The sequence below is a fragment of the Phacochoerus africanus genome, chromosome 12 (assembly GCF_016906955.1).
Source record: "Phacochoerus africanus isolate WHEZ1 chromosome 12, ROS_Pafr_v1, whole genome shotgun sequence".
NCBI classification, from domain to species: Eukaryota; Metazoa; Chordata; class Mammalia; order Artiodactyla; family Suidae; genus Phacochoerus; species Phacochoerus africanus.
Window position 1 is genome coordinate 18,122,855 of NC_062555.1, and position 23,643 is coordinate 18,146,497.

General features: G+C 47.3%; 1 protein-coding gene and 1 long non-coding RNA gene across 3 annotated transcripts in view; one reads left to right on the forward strand and one right to left on the reverse strand.

The window, feature by feature from the left end:
- The window catches only part of DEGS1 (delta 4-desaturase, sphingolipid 1), a 42,220-nt gene extending 38,733 nt beyond the window's left edge, over positions 1-3,487 (forward strand). For both annotated transcript variants that reach the window (XM_047755540.1, XM_047755539.1), the window contains exon 3: positions 2,977-3,487. In XM_047755540.1, the coding sequence (XP_047611496.1) occupies positions 2,977-3,123 (147 nt within the window). In that variant the 3' untranslated portion in view covers positions 3,124-3,487. The remainder of the gene's footprint in view (positions 1-2,976) is intronic.
- Positions 333-7,099, reverse strand: LOC125113057 (uncharacterized). The gene is made up of 4 exons (XR_007131320.1): positions 6,318-7,099; positions 6,181-6,219; positions 4,894-5,050; positions 333-549 (listed from the first exon to the last, which is right to left on the reverse strand). It is a non-coding gene; the product is annotated as an uncharacterized LOC125113057 (long non-coding RNA).
- Between the last annotated feature and the right edge of the window lie 16,544 nt (positions 7,100-23,643).

Sequence of the window (23,643 nt, forward strand, 5' to 3'; positions counted from 1 at the left end):
CTTGACGTGCTCATTTAAAATGGAATCTTGTGGATTTTGTCCGTCTAGGCTGTTGGTCAAAGAAAACAGGAAGAGTCTGAGTCCTGAGTTTACAGAGTTCACTTCCCTGAATCCCTAGGCCTATGGTAACGTGAAGCATTCAGAAGTGTTGGGGGATCTGCAAAATTAGCTAACGTGTAACATGATTCAGAAATAGAAAATGAATTCCCTCTGTGAAGGGAGCAAGAGTTCATTACTGCTACACTGAACGCATTCAGCTGAGGTTTATGTGTTGGTTTGTCGTGAAATGCAGAAGTCCTGCACAATCGATATGCAAAATAAATGAACAGCAGTTTCCAGTAGCACAGGCCTTGCCCAGGCAGGCCCCTTCTGCTTTTAGTGTGTGGTCTGCAGAGGAGGTGACGACACACTGACGCGCACCCTTTCATCCTCCCTGGAAGGAGGATCCTCTCCCAACGTCACCCACATTCCTGATGAATTCTCGTATTACACTTTCCATTCCCAGGATGGACAGCTCTTGCAGTTCCATTACCACATGTTTCTGTAATTCTGAAAAGGGGAAGTTATGTGAGATGTAATACCCATTTTTCTTGATTTTTGCTTTTTTTTAAGCTGTGACATAAGGAAACCATAGCCGGGTATTTTATGCTATCATACCCACTCAACCAAATTTTATGGATTTCCTCTTAAGTTTTTCAACGTTGAATGTCTTCAACCTCACATATAACATGACAGCTACATATAACATTTGATTATTATTGGAAATCTAGAGAGGACATTGAGTTAGTGGAGAAAATGAGAATCTGGACCATGTAGTAGATAATAGTACATCAGTGTTAAATTTCACAGGTGTGGAGTTCCCGTGGTGGCTCAGTGGTTAACGAATCCGACTAGGACCATGAGGTGGCGGGTTCGGTCCCTGGCCTCGCTCAGTGCGTTAAGGATCCGGGGTTGCTGTGAGCTATGGTGTAGGTCACAGACGCAGCTTGGATCCTGCGTTGCTGTGGCTGTGGCGCAGGCCTGCGGCTACAGCTCCAATTACTGTTCCCTAGCCTGGGAACCTCCAAATGCTGCAGGAGTGGCTCTAGAAAAGGCAAACAGCCAAAAAAAAAAAAAAAAATTCATGGGTGTGATAATGGCATGTTACGGTTTTGTTGAGGAATGTCCTTGTTCTTAGGAGATAGGTATTGAGAATTTAGGGGTGGAATATCCAGGGTACGTTTCCCCATGATGTCTGCAACTTACTCTCGTTCAGCAGAGAAAGTGAGGTATGTGGTGTGTATTATATACAGGGTGAGAGGAAGTGGCCGTGACACAGTGTTAGTGGACCTAGTGTTGGTTTTACTGTTCTTTCAACTTTTCAGTAGGTTTTATGTTTCTCAAAATAAAACACCACACAACAGTCGGGACAGCTTTGAAGCTGGTGCAGTGTGGTGCTAGTGCAGCCACTTTGTGCTGTACTGGCCTGGGCAGGATGCACCTCCCTCTGCCAGCCTCTCCCCTGAGTAGGAAAGTACATTTTTATTTTTTAAGAGGTTGTGGTTTAAGGAGAAAGCCAGTCACTGTCTGAACAAAATTGTTTTTCCCAACATAAGCCTCATACTTTGACTTGTCATTTTCTTGAACAGTCATTAAACTGAAAACTTAGTTTAAGGCAAACATTACTTAAGGCCCATGGTCCATCAGTGAATATTCATTTCCCCCTCCATTTCACACTGTCTTCATATTCCTTAACTAAGCTGACAACTGTTCTGTTCTCTACTCTTCCCTTCCCTGCTTTTTCTATGGGATACGCCAAAGCATCATCTTGTTCTGCAGTAGTTATATTACATGTAACTATCACATAGTTAGCTAACAGGCATGCATAACATCGTTTTCTCCTAAAGGCTTTATTGAGATGAACTCGTAGGTACAATCCATCCATTTAAAATGCATAATTCAATGGTTTTTAGATTGTTCAGAGTTGTATAGCCATCACGGTGGTCAATTTTAGAACATTTTTATCACAATAACAAGGTTCTTGGAGTTCCCGTCGTGGCGCAGTGGTTAACGAATCTGCCTAGGAACCATGAGGTTGCGGGTTCGATCCCCGCCCTTCCTCAGTGGGTTAAGAATCTGGCATTGCCGTGAGCTGGGGTGTACGTTGCAGACGCGGTTTGGATCCCGAATTGCTGTGGCTCTGGTGTAGGCTGGTGGCTACAGTTCCAATTCGACCCCTAGCTTGGGAATCTCTATATGCCATGGGAGCAGCCCAAGAAATGGCAAAAAGACCAAAAAAACCCACAAAACAATAACAAGGTTCTTTATTTTTTTTAAACTGAGCTTTACTGGCTATAGGACACTTTTTTAAGTGTGTTATTTTTCCAGTTGCTCACAACTTGCTTTGTAAAGTATGGAGACAGATATCCAGATATTTATGATGTCAGTGTTTGAATTAAATTAGACACGTGGCTAATCAATTTCCCAGGTTTTCTAACTCAGTATTAAAGAATTTATTAATTTTTTACTTATGTACTTTTTAAAATGTACAGATTATAAACATTTTGGTTTTTGATTTTTAACATTTTTAGACTTAAGGACTTTCTTGATTCAAAATGCTTATTCAGGATCTTAACTGCCATTTTATTTTTTTGCTTTTTAGGACCGCATCCACAGCCTATGAAAGTTCCCAGGCTAGGGGGCTGAATCGGAGCTCCAGCTGCCGGCCTACACCACAGCCACAGCCACATCAGATCTGAGCCACATCTGCAAACTATACCACAGCTCAGGACAATGCTGGATCTTTAACCCACTGAGCAAGGCCAGGGGTGGAACCTGCATCTTCATGGATCCTGGTTGGGTTAGTTTCCACTGAGCCACAAGGGGAACTCCTCGTGGTATCTCTTCTACGTGTCTGTGTCGGACAGTTCATCCCCCATCTTTAACAGGACTTGTTTAACACTCATTATTCATCTTGCTGTGTTTTTTCCCTTCTAGGTGAGGAAAATAGCAGCGGAGTACTATGACAACCTCCCCCACTATAATTCCTGGATAAAAGTACTGTATGATTTTGTGATGGATGATACAATAAGTCCTTATTCGAGAATGAAGAGGCATCAGAAAGGCAAGGTGTTTCTGGAGTAAGCACCATTGTAGCCAAAGGACCTCCTCCCTGAAACTTCACAATAGCTGATGAAGTGGAATCTTCCCATTATTAAGTTAAGACCAGTGATGTATAGAAGATGCCCTTGTACAATGTTAAGTATGATCTCCACAGTATCAAGAAGCTAATCTGACTTTCGGCAGCCAGCCTGGCTGCACCGTTTCAGCTTTACTCACAGGAACCTTGTTGGTTCTGTCACCACTGTGGTGGGTTTTTTCACTGATTTCTGACGTTTTGTAAGCATATCATAAAAAGGAGCTTTTAAAAAGCTATTTCTAGTTCATTATTTTCACTCTAAGGATTTACTTTATTAAAATGGCTAATAAACTGAGATATTAATCACAATAGTGTTTATCACTTTTTATTTTACTGTCTTTACACTATAACCAGAGGACTGTAGTGAGCTTACTTTAAAATTTTGAAAAGGCCTGGGAGTTCCCATCGTGGCTCAGCGGAAACAAATCTGACTAGTATCCCTGAGGACGCAAGTTTGATCCCTGGCCTCACTCAGTGGGTTAAGGATCCAGCGTTGCTGTGAGCTGTGGTGTAGGTCCCACACACAGCTCAGAACCCATGTTGCTGTGGCTGTAGCATAGGTCAGTGGCTACAGCTCCAGTTTGACCTTTGGCCTGGGAACTTCATATGCCTTGGGTGCACCCCTAAAAAGACAAAAAAAAAAAAAAAAAGTCCTGGAGGAGTTATCACTGCTCAAAGGTAATGAACCTGACTGGTACCCATGAGGATGCAAGTTTGATCCCTGGCCTCGCTCCATGGGTTAAGGGTCTGGTGTTGCTGTGGCTGTGGCATAGGCTGCAGCTCTGACTCTACCCCTAGCCTGGAAACTTCCATATGCTGCAGGTGCGGCCCTAAAAAGACAAAAAAAAAAAGCGAGAGAAAAGGGCCTGGAAATACTTCACTGCATGCCAAATGAGTCATTTTTAATTTTTACTGTTGTATACACGTGACCTAAATCAGACACTGCTGAGTCCTGCACAGCCTTATCCATAAGTAAAGACATTATTGAATTTAACCACATCCAGCATTCAGCTTCCTTTTTCAGATGCATGGCCTCTCAAATTAGAAGCAGCTCCACTGATGAAGAGTTTTGTGTCATTACATTTCAGCAGAAATTGGTTGAGTCAGTGTAGATGTCAAGCAGCCAGTGTTGTGGGCTGTTGGGCAGGCAGTCTGGCCACTGGCTGTAACTCCTTAAGGTCAGGGATCTTTTATTTCTCTGTTCCCCAAACCTAGTGGGGTCAGTGCCTGGCTTGAAGTAAGTGCTTAATGAATGGAGAGAGACCAACAGAGGCAATCCTTGAACTGGAGACGCTTTTCATTAGAAACAGGAAGTAGAAGATGGAGGGCATTTGGATAACTGAAAACAGTGGACATTTATTGAGAATTACTATTCACTGAGCCCTGTACCAAGTTTTCTACATGCATTTTCCTTCATTCTCAGTACTTCTATGATGTAGGTAGGACTAAATATCTTCATATTTTTGTTTTCTTTTTACGGCCACACCTGTGGCATGTGGAAGTTCCCACAAATCAGGGCTGCAGCTGCCACCCTACGCCAGAGCCACAGAAGTGCCAGATCAGAGCCGAGTCTGCAGTCTACACCATAGCACATGGCAACACTGGATCCTTAACCCACCTAGCAAGGCCAGAGATAGAATCCACATCCTCATGGATACTGGTCAGGTTCTTAACCTGCTGAGGCATTGCGGGGGGGGGGGGGGGAACTCCAATACCTTCATTTAATAGATGAGGAGACTGAGACTTAGATTAAGTAACTTGGCCCAAGGTCACACGTGGAAAGCTGCAGAGACGGGATCTGAGATTGAGACTGAGACTCCAGAACCCAGACTCTTGTCCACAGTTCACATGGCTTGTCCAGTGAGCCTAGTCCTGCAATGGGAGCGAGAAGGGAAAAACATGTTCCCATGTGTTACCAAATGTGTGTTGATTCCACTGCCTTGTCCATCATTGACTGTGTGTCAGCAGCTCTGGCTAGATCTCAGGGGGTTTTCGACTTTTAACAATCCGAAATTTTTTATTTTTTATTTGCATTTCTTCGGTGTTCAGCTTTCTATCAAACATGTTACAGAAGAGGTTTAATCAACAAGACCAAAGCCTGGGGATTTCCCACTGTGGCTTAGCAGAAACAAACCCAACTAAGATCCGTGAGGATACAGGTTCCATCCCCTGCCTTTCTCAGTGGGTTAAGAATCTTCTGTTGCCACAAGCTGTGGTGTAGGTCACAGATGTGGCTCAGAAACAGCATGGCTGTGGCTGTGGCTATGGCTGTGGCCAGCAGCTGCAGCTCCAATTCAACCCCTAGTCTGGGAGCTTCCATATGCCATAGATTCAGCCATAAAAAATAAAAAACAAATAAGGTCAAAACCTATGTCATTGTTCTGTCTCCTCAGAATCTTCTTTCTTTGCTTACATTTTGTCCTCCTTGGGTGCAGGGTCTCCTGCTAGGTCAGGGCCACCAGCCTCTATGCTGCCGATAAAAGTCCTGATGTTGACTTTGGCCAGGGCCTTTGCAAATAAGCCTGGCCAGAAGTGTTCAGCCTTCACACTGGCTGCTTTAACGAGGGTGTGGATCTTCCCTACGTGGGCCACACCTCACCCTCGTGCAAGATGGAGTCAGGTAGACACAAGTGGGGCTGCTGGGTGGACGGCTGTCAGGTGCAGCGAGTGCCAAGACGAAGGCCTCGCTCAAACACACCACCTCAGCTTCCTTGGAGGGTCTGAGCATTTTAGCAGAAGCTGAGGAAAGGGCCCATCTAAATTTTGATGTGAAACACTAATGATTAAATCCATAGCAAGGAGTTTCTGCTGTGGTGCAATGAGATCAGTGGCATCTCAGGAGCGCTGGGGGACAGGTTCGATCCCTGGCCTGGCATAGTGGGTTAAGGATCGGGTGTTGTTGCAGCTGTGGCTTAGGTAACAACACAGCCTGGATCTGATCCCTGGCCCGGGAACTCTATATGCAAAGTAACTAAGTAAATCCATAGCAAAAATGCACTTACCTCTTCATTCATTCCACAGATAGCTTGCCAGGCACTATGCTGGAGAGGAACAAGACAAAACATGGAGTCAGTAAGGAGCTGATGTTCTAGTGCTGAGATACGCGTATGGACTGAGAATTTAGTAATAAAGGACTCACGGCCTAGATCAGGAGTCAGAGTGTGGCTGGAACTGAGCAGAGGGCACACAGCACTATCGCTGATCAGGGGCCTGGACTCCACCCGGCTGTCTGGCAGGTTATCATTTTAATCTGTGTTGTTCTGCGGAGGAGGACGTCACCCTCACTTGATGACATGAAGAAACAGAGGCTCTGAGAGACCAGCCCGAGGGGAACATGTGTGCTGTGGGCAGCAGAGCTGGGGCCTGAACCCAGGGCCGTTCACACCTGTACTCTTGCTGCTGTTCCACTGGCTCAGATGACTTGGAAGCTCTTTCTCTGGAGAAGGGGCAAATGTGTTGTTTCTTGTCTTGCTGGAACCCTTCCAGGAGTCTTAGTCATGTGGAATGAAGCAAGGATAATCCGATCCTAGGGCTGGGAAGGATCCTAATGCCCTCCTCGGTATATCCTGTTCTGAGACAGGCCAAGAATGAGTGTGGCATCTGTGGGGGGGCTCGGAGTGTAGGAGAGAGGGTGGCCGAGGCGTGATGACATCGAAGCCAGAGAGCCCCACCAGGCTGTGGGCCAGATCCGCGGAGGGGATTAGCATAAAGGGGTGTGGTAGCAACTCAGGGAGAGTCCCTATTGGGAAAAGGAGCAGGATTTGATAAGAGGTATAGGCAGGGCAGACCATGCAGGTAACTTGGGGTTTGGAAAATTAATGATCATTCCATTCTAATGACAGAATGGGGAGCGTCCTCTGAAAATGGACAATTCAGGGTTTCTTTGTTTTTTGTTTTGGCCTCGCCCACAGCATTTGGAAGTTCCCGGGTCACAGCAGTGACCTGAGCCACAGAAATGACAACACTGGATCCTTAACACTGGACCTCCTGGACAATTTGGGGGTTTTTTTATTGTTTTTTGTTTGTTTGTTTTGTTTTCCTTTTTAGGGCCACACCTGTGGCATATGGAAGTTCCCAGGCTAGGGGTCATTAGAGCTACCAGCCTACACCACAGCCACAGCAACGCCAGATCCGAGCCACATCTGTGACATACACCACAGCTCATGCCAACGCCAGATCCTTAACCCACTGAGCGAGGTCAGGGATCGAACCTACATCCTCATGGATACTAGTTGGGTTGGTAACTGCTGAGCCACAATGGGAACTCCCTGGACAATTTGTATTTCCTGAATTTAATCCAAATTGGCAGATGACTCATGAAGCCGATAACTGGACCCAGCAGAGAGGAAGCTTGCAGCTGCTGACAAGTGAGTACATCTCTAACGCTCAGAAGGTAGATACTGTAACAGGTGTGTGTGAGCTGACACACAAAGGTCCAAAGTAAGGGGTCAAGGACATGTCTAAGGGGGTTCTCTGTAACAGACTCCTTCTGGGATCTGGGGGACACACCTAGAATTTTCCTCTAAAGGCAGAACCTCAAGAAACCCAAGCAGCATTTCGATAGAGTCAAGAGTGATCACATATTATCAGGCACACATCCCAGTGTTAGTAATCCTCACCAAAGGAACAGAACAACTGCACTGTGAAAACGGCCCAGAGGAAGTGAATTGCCCTCAACATTGAGTTCTGAATCCTTGTAGATCAACAATTCATCGGAGTTCCCGTTACGGCTCATCAATGACAAACCCAACTAGTATCCATGAAGGATGCCAGTACAACCCCTGGCCTGGCTCAGTGGATTAAAGGATCCAGTGTTGCTGCAACTGTGGCATAGGCCAGTAGCTGCAGCTCTGATTCAACCCCCAGCCTGGGAACTCCCATACACTGCAGGTGAAGCCCTAAAAAGAAGCAAAAAAAGAAGAAAAAAAGTAGGTAAAGCTTTTGTTTAGAGGAGGAGGAAACTTAGAAGGTTAGGTAACATGGCTCAGGCTAGCCAGCTTGATCTTCCCAAACCCCAGGAGCCAAGCAGCTTCGTTCCGAGCCCAAGCCCTTGCCAGCCCAGCGTGACACCACCCTGCAGTTACCTGGCCCCGAAGAACCTCTGTTTGTTGATGTGTGAAGTCAGGCTACTGGGCTACAGAGCCGTCCAGTCTGGAATCCTGGGGTCTTTGACTGCTCCACCACACACATGGCTGAGCCCCACCCACTCCACTGTCACCTCCCTGCATGCCAGGGAAAAACAGCTAAGGATGCTACCAACTGTTTCTGCAGCCAGCTCAGGGAAGAAGTCACATGGCTCCGGTCGCATTTGGACCCAGCTGCCCTGAGAGTTACCCTGACTTTGTAAAAGTCTGCTGGGTAAACTAATAATGCAAGCAAGGGTGTAGGAAGAACTTTAATCTACTTTGCAGAATTATATGGTAAGAAGCCAAACTATTTCTGAGGAGAAAGGACGATAAGCCTGCTTGTGCACAGGAAATCCTAACTGGGGAGACGACAATATTGATGGCGTTCTTATCACGTGCCAGGCACGGGGCTGGTCTTTTCATGAGCTGTCAAGCTTCACATGGGCATGAGCCTCATTGCAGCCAAGACAGCAAAGCAATAGAAGAGAATAAGTAACTTGTCTAAAGCCACAGTCAACTCAAATCCAATGTCTAAATTCAAAGTCCATGACATTTGCATTTGGACTTTACAATGAACATTTCTTTTGAATCAGAACCCTCTCCTAATTAGTGTAACATGTGAAGTTTGCTTTTCTCTGGTTCGTTTATTTCTGTGAAGTTGGTCTATTTAGTTTTGGTGCACCCATGGCTTGCGGAAGTTCTCGGGCTAGGAATTGAACCTGAGCCACAGCAGTGAAAACATAATCCTTAACCCACTGAGCCACCAGGGGAACTCCCCATGCAAATTTTTAAAAGGTAATATCAATTCCACTACTCCAGGAACTTAGGCAACAGGCTCCCTCCAGGGTAGGAATGTGGGTGGGAGGAGGGTATCATCTGTAAACCCCTCAAGATATTTCTACATCTAACTGGTCCACAGAGTACTTAAGTCGAAGTCAGAACAGGAACCCTGTGGCGTGGATCTCATTTTAATCACATGTTTAAAAAAAAAATTTGTTTTGTCTTTTTATGGGCACACCTGAGGCATATGGAAGTTCCCAGGCTAGGGGTCAAATTGAAGCCTCGGCTGTCAGCCTACACCACATCCACGTGGGATCCCAGCCAGGTTTTGACCTGTACCACAGCTCATAGCAGTGCCAGATCCTCAATCCACTGAGCAAGGCCAGGGATTGAACCCACATCCTCATGGATTCTTGTCGGGTTTGTTACTGCTGAGCCACAATGGAAACCCCCCCAAAAAAATTTTTTTTAAAGTACAGTTGATTTACAATGTTGTGTCCAACCACATATTTTAAAGAGCTGGCTCAGAAGCATACGGTTTTTCCAAACAATGCGACCCTGCAAAGCCCAGTTTAGATTCTCCGCTTGCCCCTGTAGCAAAAGCAGCCAAAACCTGGGCCCAGTGTGCCAACAGGAAAGGAAGGTGGACGGCTGGACGCTGCGAGCTCCTCAAAATGTGGCTCCTCCTCCAGTCTCCAGCGCCCAGGACGGAGCCCTGGCCTGTCCCTGGGGAGCACGGGGGAGGGATCCCTGTTGGGTCACCAATGTTCTGTGGCCTGTGGAGGAAGTCAGAGAACCTCTAGTTGTCTCAGAGCAGCGGTGGGGAAGAAAAACAGGATTCTTAGTGCCTTTGTGCCTGGAGCAAATTCACTAGCTTCTTAGAGCTGGTTTCCTTATCTATCAATCTGCTTCCTGGGCTGTTGGAATGGACAGTGGAGATCAAACATTTAAGATACTGTCACTGTGAGGGTTGTGTTGCAGACTACTGCCCTAAGGAACATCAAAGTGCTGGAGGGGTCATTTGGGACGATGCCAGAAACAAAAGCATATGTTACAGTTGTTCTAAACCAAACCACAGCAGTTAAGGCTTGCTGCCTAAGCTGCTGTCTGATGTTTGAGTTTTATGGGTAAAATGCACACGACATAAAATTTACCATCTTGGCTAATGATGGTTACCGTCGTGGCTCAGTGGTTAACGAATCCAACTAGGAACCATGAGGTTGTGGGTTCGATCCCTGGCCTTGCTTAGTGGGTTAAGGATCCGGCGTTGCCGTGAGCTGTGGTGTAGGTCGAAGACATGGCTCGGATCCCATGTTGCTGTGGTGTAGGCCAGCAGCTGTAGCTTCAATTCGACTCTTAGCCTGGGAACTTCCATATGCCATGGGTACGGCCCTAAAAAGCAAAAAAAAAAAAAAAAAAAAAAAAAAAAAAGCAAAAAAAAAAATTATTGGAGTATAGTTGATTTACAACATTGTACAAAGGGAATCAGTTTTATATATATATATACACGTATCTCCATTCCATTTTCCCACGTGCGCTACTACAGAATACTGAGTACAAAGGCAGGTGTTCATCAGCAAGGGAGCCGCACCCGCCCCAGCCTCAGGCGGGGGCAGTTTTCAACACTCTGACTCACTCCCCCTTTGCAGCTGGAGAGACCCACCCCAGGAAGGCCCTGGCAGCTGTCTCCCATCTGTCTGCTCCACAGCCAGAGCTGCAAGGCCCTGGTGGGGCAGCTGCAGCTGTGCTTCCATTACACGCCCACACAGAGGATCCGAAGCTAGATCCCAGAAATTCCGGTGAAACAACTTGGTTTTCTCATCACCTGACAAGATACTTGAGATGGGACTGGAATGGGCACGTGAAAGTTTTCAGAACCCAGCTTCCTGTGCATGTGGATGAGCCCAGGCTGGGCCCTCACCTCACCTCCCACAGGCCTCACTTAGGTCCAGGAAACACACACACACACACACACACACACACACACACACACTCATACACTCATATACTCGGGATTTCCAGGTTTCTGCAGCCTCTCCCACCATGGGCTCCTCTTGATCCCCATGAACCCTGGCCGCTCTCCTGGGGCCTCCTCAGATCCCCGCCTGGGACACTGGGCCAGACCCCTGCTCGGCCACCTCCTTCTCAACACCCAGGTCCTGCCTCAGATGCCATCTCTCTCTTTTTTATTTATTTATTTTTTTAGGGCCGCACTCATGACGTGTGGAAGTTCCCAGGCTGGGGTCTAACTGGAGCTACAGAGGCCGCCTACACCACAGCCACAGCCACGCCGGATCCGAGCTGTGACTTTGACCTTTGCTGCTGCTCACAGTAACGCCAGATGCTTTAACCCACTGAGTGAAATCAGAGATTGAACCCACATCCTCATGGATACTAGCCAAGTTCTTAATCCACTAAGCCATGAAGGGAACTCCAAAAAAATTGTTTTAAAGTCCCTTTGAGGCGGATGAGGAAGCTGAGGCATACGTTCACCAACTCCTGTTCCTCTCTGGTTGACGCTTTCTCCTGAGGCCACTTCTAGTCTGTGGGGATGGGGGACAGGGAAAGCCCTTGAGAGACCCAGGAGAGCTTCTGCAAAAGAGGAACTGGGACCTCCAGGGTGGCCAGAGAGGGCTGGTGGGGAATGATGGGTCTCTATGCCCCCACTGACGGTCCACGCCCCCCACACACCATTCCCCACTTCATCCCAGGGGTAGGGCTGCTGCTGTGCTGAAGAAGCTCGTTTGCAACTCAGAGCCCCTTGCTGCCACAGGCCCCTCCCAAACCCCCTAAGTTGGGGGTTGAATTTTTAACAATTTTTTGGCCACCCCCGGGGCATACAGAGTTCCCGGCCAACGATCCTATCCCAGTCGCAGTTGCGACCTACAAGCCAGATCCTTTAACCCCATGTGCCAGGCCGGGGATCAAACCTGTGTCCTGGCTGCTGCAGAGACATTGCTAATCCTGTTGTGCCACAGCAGGAACTGCAAGGCGGGGGTGTTGAATTCTGTCACCCCCAAAAGACATGTTGAAGTCCTAGCCCCCATACCTGGAACCTTATTGGAATAGGGCCATTGTGGATGAGATTAGTCAAGACGAGGTCACACTGAGGCAGGGGGGCCCCCCCGAATCCAAGGTGAGTTATAAGAACAGAGTCCTGGGAAGACAGAGGCGCAGAGGCCACACCCTGTGAGGGTGGAGGGTCCGTGATGCACCTACAGGCTGAGAGGTGCCTGGGGCTCCCGGGAGCCAGGAGAGAGTTATGGAACAGACGCGCCCTCAGAGTCCTCAGAAGCAGCCAACCCTGCCCACGCCCAGGATTTCTAGCCTTCAGAGCTGTGCGAGAGTTGTCGCTGAAGCCCCCAGTTTGTGAGACCTTGTATGCCAGCCCATGTAGTCATGTGTTAGTAGGTGTTCTTTTTCTAAAAATCCCCATTGTGGCTCAGCGGAAATAAACCCGATCCGACCCCTAGCCTGGGAACTTCCACATGCCATAGGTGTGGCCCTAAAAGTCAAAATAAAAAAAAAAAAAAGAAAAAGCTGATCAGGGACAAAAATCACCCCAACCCCTCTGACCAGAGGAAAACCGAGAGGCAGAAAGTCAACAACTGTTAACGGCGACGGTCTCTGAGAAGCAGGGTTTTGGTCAACTCGTATACCCTTCTGCTACTGCTCTGTAAAGCTCTACAAATTCCTTTCGCAACAGAAAAATAAATGAACAAATTATCCACACGTGTATCAAACGGCTCTCCGGCACCTGAGCTGGCCATTCTCCCTGGGCTCCTCCTACTTAATCCATGATTTTGCCAACCCACAGCGGGTACTTCAGAGCACTCGGTCCTCTGCTCCCTCCCAGAGTCGGCTCCTGTGCCCTGTGACTACACTTGGGGCGTTATTTAAAACTTAGACCTTTAAACTGTACATAATTGCGCTTTGTTTCCTGAAAGAAAGGGGTTTTCAGTGGCCAAGACTTGCCCGACTCTGCCTCTCTCTGGCCGTGGGCAGGTTTCTCCCTCTGCAAACGGAGTTGAACAGTCACGCCTCCCTCCCAGGGCCACCATGAGCAGTGAGCGAGGAGTTCAACGTGGGAGGGAAGGTGGCTCACAGCCACTGTCCCTCGGTCTGGGGTAATGACCCGTGAGGCCATCAGGAGTGCCAGGACTCTGATGGCTCTGCACTCCCTGTCCCCTGCAGAGGTCAGGGGCCAATGGAGTTTGGGACAGGAGCGACGCCCTGCCCTGGCCTGAAGAGTGAGAAAGACAGAGGCCCAACCAGACCACCACCTTGGCCTGTTAGGCTTGAAAGTACCTAACGGGCCACATGTCACTCAGGAAGAGGCTGACCAGGTGTCACTGTGTTTTGTGGTTCTTTTTTTTTTAATTCTTCTTTTTAGGGCCACACCCATAGCATGTGGAAGTTCCTAGGCTAGGGGTTGAATCAGTGCTGCAGCTGCCGGCCTACACCACAGCCACAGCCACAGCAACACTGGATCTTAAACCCAGTGAGCAAGGCCAGGGCTCAAACCTGCATCCTCATGGATACTAATCGGGTTCTTAACCTGCTGAGCCACAACAAGAACTCCTGTGTTTTGTGGTTCTGATGAAGACGCTGGTAAAATGTTTAGGGACGGTGACCCAGCTGGGAGTAGGTGTCTTTGACTGATGGACATTTAGGTTCTGTGACCTCGTGTGGCAGAGTAAGGAGCCTCGGAGACATGAATGGCAGTGGCCCAGCATGGTCCGCCAAAGGCCACTTCCTTCTTTCTCACTTCCTGTCCTGACTGGCTATGTAACATAACCACCGACCCGCAGACCCACGCACTGGGCCTTCTCCAGCCCCTTCCCTCCGTCTACGCAGCACTCACCACTTGTTCTACCTGCCGTGTGTGTGCATTAGCACAGCCACACCTGGACTTACTGACTCTGCCCCCCTCCCTCCCCATCTTGAGTGGGAAAAGCCCTGGGGCAGGGACTGGGTTTTGCCCAGAACTGGACCTTCAGCACCTAGCACCGAACTAGCTCACAGTGGCCAATCAAGAACTATTTGCCGAAGTAATTAATGAAACTTCTCCTCCCACTTACATTCCTGGCTTTCGGTTTTTAATTTCAAGTTGCCAGTGGACTATGGACAGAAAACTAGTATATCTATTGTGCCCTGATGCTCATTAAAAAATCAGCAGACTCACCTGAAATGAATTTGATTTCAGTCTGTTATCTGAACCTGTTACAGATCACAAATGAAAACGGGTTTAGACTCCTTCAAGTTCTGAGAACTTCCTGTGATAAATCATAATGGAAAAGAATATTAAGAAGAATGTACATATGTTTATATACATATATATGTATACACACGTATAACTGAATCACTTTATTGTACAGCAGAAATTAACACAACATTGTAAATTACCTACACTTAAATAAAATTTTTTTTTTGTCTTTTTAGGGCCACACCCACAGCATATGGAGGTTCCCAAGCTAGGGGTCTAATTGGAGCTACAGCTGCCAGCCTATGCCAGAGCCAAAGCAACGCCAGATCTGAGCCGCATCTGAAACCCACACTACAGCTCATGGCAACGCCAGATCCTTTAACCCACTGAGCAAGGCCAGGGATCAAACCTGCAACCTCATGGTTCCTAGTCGGATTCATTTCCACTGCACCACGAAAGGAACTCCCCCAATAAAATTTTTAAAAAAGGAATTTCCTTGAGGCATAGCCGGCCTTGTCACTGCAGGGGCTCAGGTCCAATCCCTGGCCTGGGAACTTCCACAAGGTATGGGCAGTGCCAAAAAAAGTTTTGAGATCTAAGGTAAGTCTATCTGGAAGTCTGCCTTTTTCCCAGCTTTGTTCCACGCTAAGCAGTGGTAAGGAGGGTTCTTGGCATTTGTCCCTTGCGCCCTAATCACGCCATGTTCCCAAGCCCAGCCCAGCCCAGCTGCTCAGCCTCAGGTGCCTCTTGTGCTCTCTTGCAGGGGCATGGAGGGCTGGAAGGAGCCTGTAAAGTTCCACCAGCGCACACTTTAATTGTCATGTGTCAGCTCACCCAACAGCCAGCTGCCGGACTTGGCTGCAGCAGAAGGGAGGGAAGGAGAGGGGGAGGTGTGCCACCAAAGGCGCCACCTGGTTAGTAACTCTGCAGACTTCACCTTGAGAACGAGGGAGGCCAGCGTGGCTGGACGGCACGTGTTCTCCAAGGTGGCCTCATTACTCAGTGAGTCAAGGGTGGCAGGAAGCCAGTATTGACAGATCTGCTTTTGCTTTCTGTTTTTTTAAACATGGCTGAGGGTTTACCTGGTCATGTAATTTACCTCAATACAGCATGGAATATAGTCAAGAATATCATAATAATTTCGTGTGGTGACAGAGGCTTACTACACACTGTGGTGATCAATTCATGATGTTTCTTTCTTTTCTTTTTTCTTCTTCTTTTTTTTTTTTTTTTTGTCTTTTTAGGGCTGAACCTGTGGCATAGGGAGGTTCCCAGGCTAGAGATCTAATCGGAGCTGTGGCTGCTGGCCTACACCACAGCCACAGCAACACGGGATCCAAGCTGCGTCTGTGACCTACACCACAGCTCACGGCAATGCCGGATCCTTAATCCACTGAGCGAGGTCAGGGATTGAACCCGCAACCTCATGGTTCCTAGTTGGATTCGTTAACCACTGAGCCACGACGGGAACTCCAATTTGTGATGTTTCCAAGTGCCAAAGCACAATGTCATATACCTGAAATAATGTACTACTGTATGTTAACTATAATTCAATTTTTAAAAAAATCACTTGGGGAGATTTAACAAGCCATAGCTTCCCAAGCCCCACCCAGGGCCTCTAATTCAACAGGTCTGCAGTGAGGCCATTTTTTTTTTTTCTTTTTTTGGCCACATCTGCAGCATATAATGGAAGTTCCTGGGTCCGGGATTGAATCCCAGCCGACTCTGAGACCTACAAACACCACAGCTGCAGCAATGCTGGATCCTTAACCCACTGTGCTGGGCCAGAAGATTGAACCTGCACCTCCAAGGAAGCAAGCCCGATCATTAACCCACTGCGCCACAGTGGGAACTCCAGGTAGCATATTTTTTTTAAAGTCTCAGTTGATTCTTGCCTCCTCCTGAGTTGAGACATGGACAGGATTGAAAGGCCTTGTATAGCATTCAAGATTCAAAAGCCTTGAAAAGGAGATAACTGAGGTGGATGTAATATTTTGCAAAATAAAACTCAAATGACCTCAGGTCCTCTGAAATGTGGAGACAAATCCATTGTTTTCTACAATTCAATGGGATTTGAAAAACACAATGCAACGCTGGATTCTGATGACACCTGAAGGAGAAGGATGTGAGCATTCTTTAACCTCTGCAGTCAAATATTTGCCCCTTTTCTTAAAATCTTTTAATCCCAAGGCTGGACGATAAGACAGCTATTTCTTCACTTCCACCCTATCCATTTGAAAATCACTACCTAAAATAATACATGGATTAGGGAGGTCCCATTGAGGCACAGTGGAAACGAATCCACTAGTATCCATGAGGACCAGTAGGTTAAGGATCTGGTGTTGCCATGGGCTGGGCTGTGGTTGCAGATGCAGCTTGGCTCCCGCGTTGCTATGGCTGTGGCATAGGCCCGTAGCTACAGCTCCGATTCAACTCCTCGCCTGGGAACTTCCGTATGCCATAGGTGTGGCCCTACAAAGCAAAATAAAATAAAATAAAGTAAAATAAAATGAAAATACTCGTCTCAGTTTTGATGTATTAGTAAGATACAGTTTACAAGCCCATCTTCCTCTTCTTCCCCCACCCCATGTCACCAGCAATAAAAACAAAGCCTGTGACATTATGTGTTAAAGCACGGATGCTCCAAAGCTGTGCCGTGCAGGATGCCAAATTCACACTACACAAATAATTTCAACTTTAGTGAATGAACCTAAGCTACAAACTGAAGCTAGCAATAAGGGTTAGAGGATCTGCTGCTTCAACATCTAAGGTTTACGTGAGCTGAGAATAATGAAGGAGGCAACCAAGAACAAAGCAGACATGGAGCAGATGCTCAAAAAGTTGGTTGAGGAGTATTTCGTCATGGCGCAGTGGTTAACGAATCTGACTAGGAACCATGAGGTTGCAGGTTCGATCCCTGGTCTTGCTCAGTGGATTAAGGATCCGGCGTTGCCATGAGCTGTGTGTGGTGTAGGTTGCACATGTGGCTCGGATCCCCCATGGCTCTGGCGTAGGCCGACAGCAATAGCTCCGATTAGACCCCTAGCCTGGGAACCTCCATGTGCCAAGGGAGCAGCCCTAGAAAAGACAAAAAAAAAAAAAGTTGGTTGAATTAATTTGCTTCTGATCCCCTTTTCAGAAAGGGCTTTTTATACTTGAAAAAGAGACTAAAGACTTCCTCACACATATGAGCTGCAAAGCAACATTTCTACAGCTTCCTGAACTAAGCTATTTCCCTCGCCCAGTCTCCCCACTTCTAAAGGCTTGTGAAACTCATGTAGCTTTCTGCAATATTAGTTTTGAGAAAGTTCAAGCCAGCAGAACTTCCTAGTGTCTGTAATGAAGACCCATTGTCCACAGTCAGCCAGAGTAGGAGAGCAGGTTTTCCTGTCTGGGCAAAGAAGGTAATTAGAATTTTTGTTGTAATAAATATATATATTCTCCTCCTTAAAGCTTTCTGCCTCAGAGAATGCTTGTGTGGGCCAACCTCTTAGAAACAGTTTCTTTCCTTTTTTTTTTTTTAGTGTATTATTATCATTATTATTTTTTACAGCCACACCTGTGGCATATGGAAGTTCCCAGGCTAGGGGATGAATCAGAGCTGTAGCTGTCAGCCTACGCCACGGCCATAGCCGCATCTGATCCAAGCTGCATCTGCAACCCACGCAGCTCACAGGAACACCGGATCCTTAACCTAATGAGTGAGGCCAGGAACCAAACCCGTGTCCTCACGGACACTATGTTGGGATCTTAACTCACTGAGCCACAATGGGAACTCCAGAAATGGTTTCTTTTGAGTGCCTTGAGCACACTCAGTGCCTCCTTAATCACAGAGAAGTATTGCTTACAGGACTTCTGACGGGCAATTTTTTTTTAAATACTAGAGCAATAAACCCTGATTCCAGAGAGCCATGAGCCAGGAAGTCCCAGTGTGGTAGATTCTTGGGGTGGAAACATCACATCTCCCCAATGTTAACTGTGCCTTGAGTCATAGAGTAAAGTGAGTCCATTATACAATTAAAAGCTACTTTAGGGAGCTCCTGTGGAGGCTCAGTGGGGTAAGAACCCAACTAGTACCCATAAGGATGCAGGTTCAATCCCTGGCCTTGCTCAGTGGGTTAAGGATCCGACACTGCTGTGAGCTGTGGGGTAGGTCACAGATGCGGTTTGGATCCCCTGTTGCAGTGGCTGTGGTGTAGGCCAGCAGCTATAGCTCTGACTCGACCCCTAGCCAGGGAACTTCCATATACCCGCAAGTGCAGCCCTAAAAAGAAAAAAAAAAAAAAAAAAAAAAAGAAGGCTGCAATGTGAAAGAACACAGTGTTTCCCTGGAAAAGCAATAAATCCATTTGTGGGAAAAGGGGCAGGACAGGTGCCAAAGGTGAATCGATGTCATATTACAAAGGTCCACACATAATCAGAACAATGAGTTTAGGCCATAGGAGGATGCAACGGTGAGCAGTGACATGACTAATCAGTGTCTCTGAAAGGCAACTCTGGCCCTAGTGTCTAAGACACAGGAACAGGAGATTAATTAAGAGGCCAAAATAAATATAGGAAAGGTGATGACAGCTTGAACTAGATCAGTGTCTGTGAGAACAAACATCTCTAAATAAAAGACAATGACCACTGATCAGAAGATTTGAAGACAACTTCAAGCTTTCTTGAAGAGGATCATGGGAGGAAGAACAGGTGCTTGTACAGAAGGTGAAGGGAAACTAAGGAGCTGTGGAGTTTCTCCAACTTGAGACTTAACCGTGGTCTTGAAAAATACAATGCCCTTGGCTGTGATGTAACCAGGGCTTTTTATCTCCACTCTTAGGAGTTCTTGGGAACAAACTTTGCCAAGCTCCTCCTTCTGTCCCCCTCTCTGGAGCAAGGCTTACCAGGCAATAGAACCAGACTGCATTGCCAAGAAGCTAAGGAAACATTCCAGAAGGCAGTTATCTGTCCAGACAACCTGGATGGCTGCAGCATCTTTGAAGCTCACATTCTCCCAGGAGTAGAGAACGACCTTTGTGTTGGGCTTATTTATTTATTTATCTTGTCTTTTTTTCTAGGGCCGCACCTGCGGCACATGGAGGTTCCCAGGCTAGGGGTCGAATCGGAGCTGTAGCCACCAGCCTATGCCACAGCCACAGCAACAGCAACGCGGGACCCAAGCCGCATCTGCGACCTAGACCACAGCTCACAGGAATGCCACATCCTTAATCCACTGAGCGAGTCCAGGGATCAAACCTGCATCCTCATGGATACGAGTCAGATTTGTTAAACACTGAGCCATAACTCATTAAAAATTTTTTGACATGAACATACTTATAGAAAAGAGCTATGGTAAGCATATGACACAATGAATCCTGACAAAGAAAATGGGCACATTGTCTTCACCAGCGCAAGGAGGGTGCGGCCGGCATCGCGGAGTTCCCCAGTATGAGCTCCTTCCAGGCACTGCCCTATAAGAGTAACCATCAACTGGACTTTCAATGGCATCAACAGGTGCCTTTCTGCATTTCCTTCATTAAGAAGAATCACACAAGATGACTTCAGGTCTGGCTGCTTCCCCTCGGTATCTGTGAGAATCACCCATTTGCTGTGTGATGTTTGTCACTGCCGTGGAGTGGTCTAGTGCATGAAAATACCATGTTTATCCACCCTACTGTTGATGGATATTTGAGTGGTTTCCAGTTGGCCAATGATGAATTTTGCTTCTATTTTGGCGTATGCATTTCTGTTGGATGTATATGCTGGAGTGGAACTGCTGAGATAGAGGCTATTCGTGTGTCCCTTTATCTTTTTTTCATATGACAAAGTAAGATTTCTATTACCAAGTGAATCAGCACTTTTAGTCCTCATGTGGAGGGAAGGTCTAGGCACAGCCAGCAGCCTAATTCTGACAGTCCTGTTGTTGAAGATGTTTCGTTTACCATTTGTTAAGTGCTTTCTTCGATCCAGGCACTGGGCTGGTTGCTAAGAAAATGAGATGAGCAGGACTCCTTCCTCATGAAACTTAGCGGGAGACCCAAAGTCAGCCAAAAGCCATGCCTGCACATTTAACTAAATACTCTTTTTTTTTTTTTTTTGGGCTGCACTGCCGGCATATGGAGGTTCCCAGGCTAGGGGTCGAATCGGAGCTCTAGCTGCTGGCCTACACCACAGCCACAGCAATACCAGATCCAAGCCGTGTCTGCTACCTACACACAGCTCATGGCAATGCCGGATCCTTAACCCACTGAGCAAGGCCAGGGATCGAACCCACAACCTCATGGTTCCTAGTCGGATTTGCTATTACTGCACCACAAAGGGAACTCCTGAATATTCTTGTTTTTCTTTTTAGGGCTGCACCTGCGGCATATGGAGGTTCCCGGGCTAGGGATCAAATCAGAGCTGCAGCTACCAGCCTATGCCACAGCTCACAGCAACACCAGAGATCGAACCTGCATCCTCATGGATGCTAGTTGGGTTTTTAACCCGATGAGCTACAACAGGAACTCCATAACTGAGTGTTTTTGTTTGTTCTGATTTTGTAAACATAAGTTCAAAATAAAAGATGCTGACACCAGTGATAAGCACAGATCTCACAGGCCTAAAGCAGTTAACAATGTGGGACACCACTGCATCCCAAGTCTTGTGGCCTCTCAGCTCTGGAATGTGAGCTGTGCCCAAAACACACCCAAGTCCACTCAGTTCCTGAGTTCAGGCAGTGAGAGCTTCGACAGTGACAGTGACTGGAGATAGTATCCAACACGTAATTTGCAGGAGGGTGCCTCTTTTTTTTTCTTTTTCTTTTAAGGGATGGATGAGCTTCACGTTCCATGTGATTTTTCTTTATATTTTTTTAGGGCCACACCCATAGCATATGGAAGTTCCCAGGCTAGGGATTGTATAGGAGCTACAGCTGCCAGCCTACACCACAGCCACAGCAATGTGGGATCCGAGCCATGCCTGTGACCTACACTGCAGCTCAGAGCAATGCCAGATCCTTAACCCACTGAGAGGGGCCAGGGATTGAACCCAAGTCCTCACAGATACTAGTAGGGTTCTTAAACCGGCCAGCCACAATGGGAACTCCAAAACTATTTATGGCTTTTTGAGGACATTCTCAGACTCTGCTTACAGGCTAAGAAGCACGAGTTCAGTGTAGGCTGACCTCAGTTAACGATGGGTTTGAAGTGTAAGTTACTCCTTTTTCCTTTTCTTTTTGACTGCATCTGCAGCATACAGAAATTCCTGGGCCAGGGATTGAAACTGCTCCCAGCATGGACCTGGAGGCACAGCAGTGATAGCGCCTTAGCAATAAGAGACCTCCATCAATACGGAGGGTCCTAGGCTAGGGGTCTAATCAGAGCTACAGCTGCCAGCCTACGCCACAGCCACAGCAACGCCAGATCCGAGCCACGTCTGCGACCTACACCACAGCTCCCGGCAGCGCCGGATCCTTAACCCACTGAGCAAGGTTCCTAGTCGCTCATGGTTCTAGTTGGATTCATTTCCACTGCACCACAACAGGAACTCTCAATTGGCTTCTTTTTAAGGATGTGACCAGAAGCTGCACCCATCATTTGTGTTCCCACTACACCAGCCAGAACCTAGCTGCTCTCCTGGAAGCAAGAGCCCTTCCTACTTGAAGGAAGAAAGGAAGAATGGATATTACGGGGACACCTAGCAAATTAGGCAAGAGCTTCTGAGATGATTCACTATCGTGTGATCAGTACAAAGTATTTAATGAAACTTCTGAATCTTTCATGATACTCAGAGGATATAACTCTGGATGTTTCTGAACACAGGACTGGATCTTTTTCACAGGAGAAAGAAAAGCTGGACAGTTGTAGACCAGATTTCAGACTGTTCTATACATATATGCAGGCGGCTCTGAACAAGCTCCGAACTTTATTCTTTTGGATAAAATGGGGATGCCATCTGACCCCCGCGGAATAGGGAATGTGAGTTGGGAGGATTAAGGAGAGCACACGACAGTGTTTAGCACTCAGACATGTGCTTCGAACATGTTCTCTTTCCTTCAAACGTGTTGCCAATAACCATTGGGACACTAGCTGGCTAGCTTTCTGCCCAGTACCTGCCTGCTGTCCAGCCTACATTACGACTGATTTGCAAAGCTGATGGATCTGCAGCCTGTCTGATCTCCGATGCGATTGACATTTTATGTTTAGCCTAAGCTAAACTGCCAGAAAGTTGGGTACTTAGACCTAATTGTCAAGAAAATCTTTGCCTTCTCTTATAACCTGGCAAAGGTACACAGAGGCCAGCATGAAGGGGCTCCCAACACAACTATCATAATGGGACAATTTGAACATCATATAATGAAAGTAGTGCGGCGGTACAACGGGATCGGCGGCATCTTGGGAGCGCTGGGACACGGGTTCAATACCCGGCCCTGCACAGTAAGTTAAGGATCCGGTGTTGCCGCAGCTGTGACTTAAGTGGCAGCTGCGGCTTGGATCTGGGAACTGATCCCTATGCCTCGGTGTGGCCAAACAAAACAAAACGTGTGTGTGTGTGTGTGTGTGTGTGTGTGTGTGTGTGTGTGTGTGTGTGTGTGTAATGACACATGGAGAAAATAGTAGTACCTGAGTTTGATGAGGAATGAAATACTTACATAGTTTCCAAGTACCTCCCCATGAAACAGAAATGAATTACAAAGGAAAGGAGAAAGTTCACGGTGCAAGCAGCTTGGCAGAACCACCTTAACCAAGTGACCAGAGCGAACATCATCGGTAATGGAGTCACTGGAAACTGCACACCCGACAGGACGGAGAAGAGCGTCACTTCACGGGAGTCCTGCCGAAGACACACAACCTGCCTCAGGCCGTGAGGAAACACCAGACAAATCCACGTTCAGGGCCCTGTACAAAGTCACTGGCCCATGACCTTCAAGTGTCAAAGGTCAAGACAGGAGCTATTCCAGACTTTTAAGGAAACTAAAGAGAAACAGCAACTAGTTGTGACAGCTAATTCTAAACTAGATCCTTTTGATTTAAAGGACATTGCTGGGACAACTGGGGAGACCCGACTGGAACCTGAGGATTAGACAACAGCAAAGTATCACCACTGATCACTGACCTTGATGGTCGGCTATGGAGGGGGGTATCCTGGTGTGTAAATATACATTAAAGTACTTGGGGGTAGGAGTTCCTGTTGTGGCGCAGTGGTTAATGAATCCGACTAGGAACCATGAGGTTGCGGGTTCGATCCCTGCCCTTGCTCAGTGGGTTAAGTATCCGGCGTTGCTGCGAGCTGTGGTGTAGGTCGCAGACGCAGCTCAGATCCCACGTTGCTGTGGCTCTGGTATAGAATGGAGGCTACAGCTCCAATTCGACCCCTAGCCTAGGAACCCC